General features: G+C 41.0%; 1 protein-coding gene across 1 annotated transcript; it reads left to right on the top strand.

Annotated features, from left to right (window-relative positions):
- Positions 1-460: 460 nt before the first annotated feature.
- Positions 461-950, top strand: LOC107125049 (DNA repair protein complementing XP-G cells-like; the record flags this gene model as incomplete). The annotated part of the gene is made up of 3 exons (XM_015428521.1): positions 461-576; positions 670-762; positions 890-950. Coding segments are annotated over 3 exons (270 nt in total), but the record flags the coding sequence as incomplete, so codon positions are not given.
- Between the last annotated feature and the right edge of the window lie 217 nt (positions 951-1167).

Raw genomic sequence — 1167 nt, 5'->3', positions numbered from 1 at the left:
CTCGGGAGCCACATGCAGCTCGTTCACACTGTGCAATTTAATGTTAATAAAAGGCAGATTTGCATATCTTTCGATAAAAATGTGTGTGTAGTATTTGTTCATGTCTTGCGACTCTCAAACATCTGATGCTTATTCTGTGTGGCTGTTGCGTTAAGCAAGTTTGGCCTCCTCTGACCTACACTATCCGTGCTGTCCTAGGTATAGTTGTATTCTTCTAAGCCCTTTGAAATAAACTGAAGATTGCCCTTTAATTTATGTATGTCTATTACATTGTGAACATAGCGCCCATTGACTTCAATAGGTTTATAAAGGTGTAACTCTGTTTAGGAGCGCCTCTAAGTCAGATCCTTGGTCTACCAAGCTCAGTATTCACTGCTCTGACTGGCAGTGGCTCTCCAGTGACTCACATCGCATCCTGAGCCACAACTCATTCCCCTTTTCTTTCATAATACTGTTGCAGGCTAAACGCAGACAACGGAAAGATGTAGCAGCTGTCGACTCCAAGAAAACTACAGAGAAACTTTTGAAAACTTTCCTAAAAAGACAAGCTATTAAAACAGCTTTAGCAGGCAAGAGGCAAGGATATACCCCTTCTCTTCCTTATGGAGTTTGTGTCTGTGAATCCTGAATATGTAACAGTTGATAATACCGTGTATCCTGTTTTGTCAGCAATGATCAGTTCCCCAGTCTTTCGGACGTGAGAAGAGACGAGGTAGACGATATCTACGTGCTTCCGGCTTTACCAGAAGAAGAAAAAAATAGGTGAGCGAAGCCAGATGAATAGGTATGCAGTCAATTCTTGGGGAAACAAGAGACAATTTTTTCTTGGCTACTTATGGGGAATGAGTTAATTCGTGGCAACTGACCATCTTTCCTTTTACAACTTTAGCTCTGTAGAGGAAGATGAGAAAGAATGGGAAGAGAGGATGACCCAGAAAAAGATACTGCAAGTAACTCTTTTAGCATGATTTTTGCTATTCCTTAGTATGGTGTCTTCTGAATTGATCAGGGAGAACAGGCTGGGTGTGGCAATGTGGTTGCAATTAAATTCTGCAAACTTGGTTGCGTCGAAAAGATGTCCTAGGAAAGTTTTTGACACGAGGCCTTTTGAGATACTGTTTTACTACTTTCAAATAGGAATGAGCTTGTGTGTAGGTAAATAATTCC

Source organism: Gekko japonicus, unplaced genomic scaffold (genome assembly GCF_001447785.1).
Source record: "Gekko japonicus isolate JY-2015 unplaced genomic scaffold, Gekko_japonicus_V1.1 scaffold30967, whole genome shotgun sequence".
Taxonomy (NCBI): Eukaryota; Metazoa; Chordata; class Lepidosauria; order Squamata; family Gekkonidae; genus Gekko; species Gekko japonicus.
This window is presented reverse-complemented; position numbering and strand designations above follow the sequence as displayed.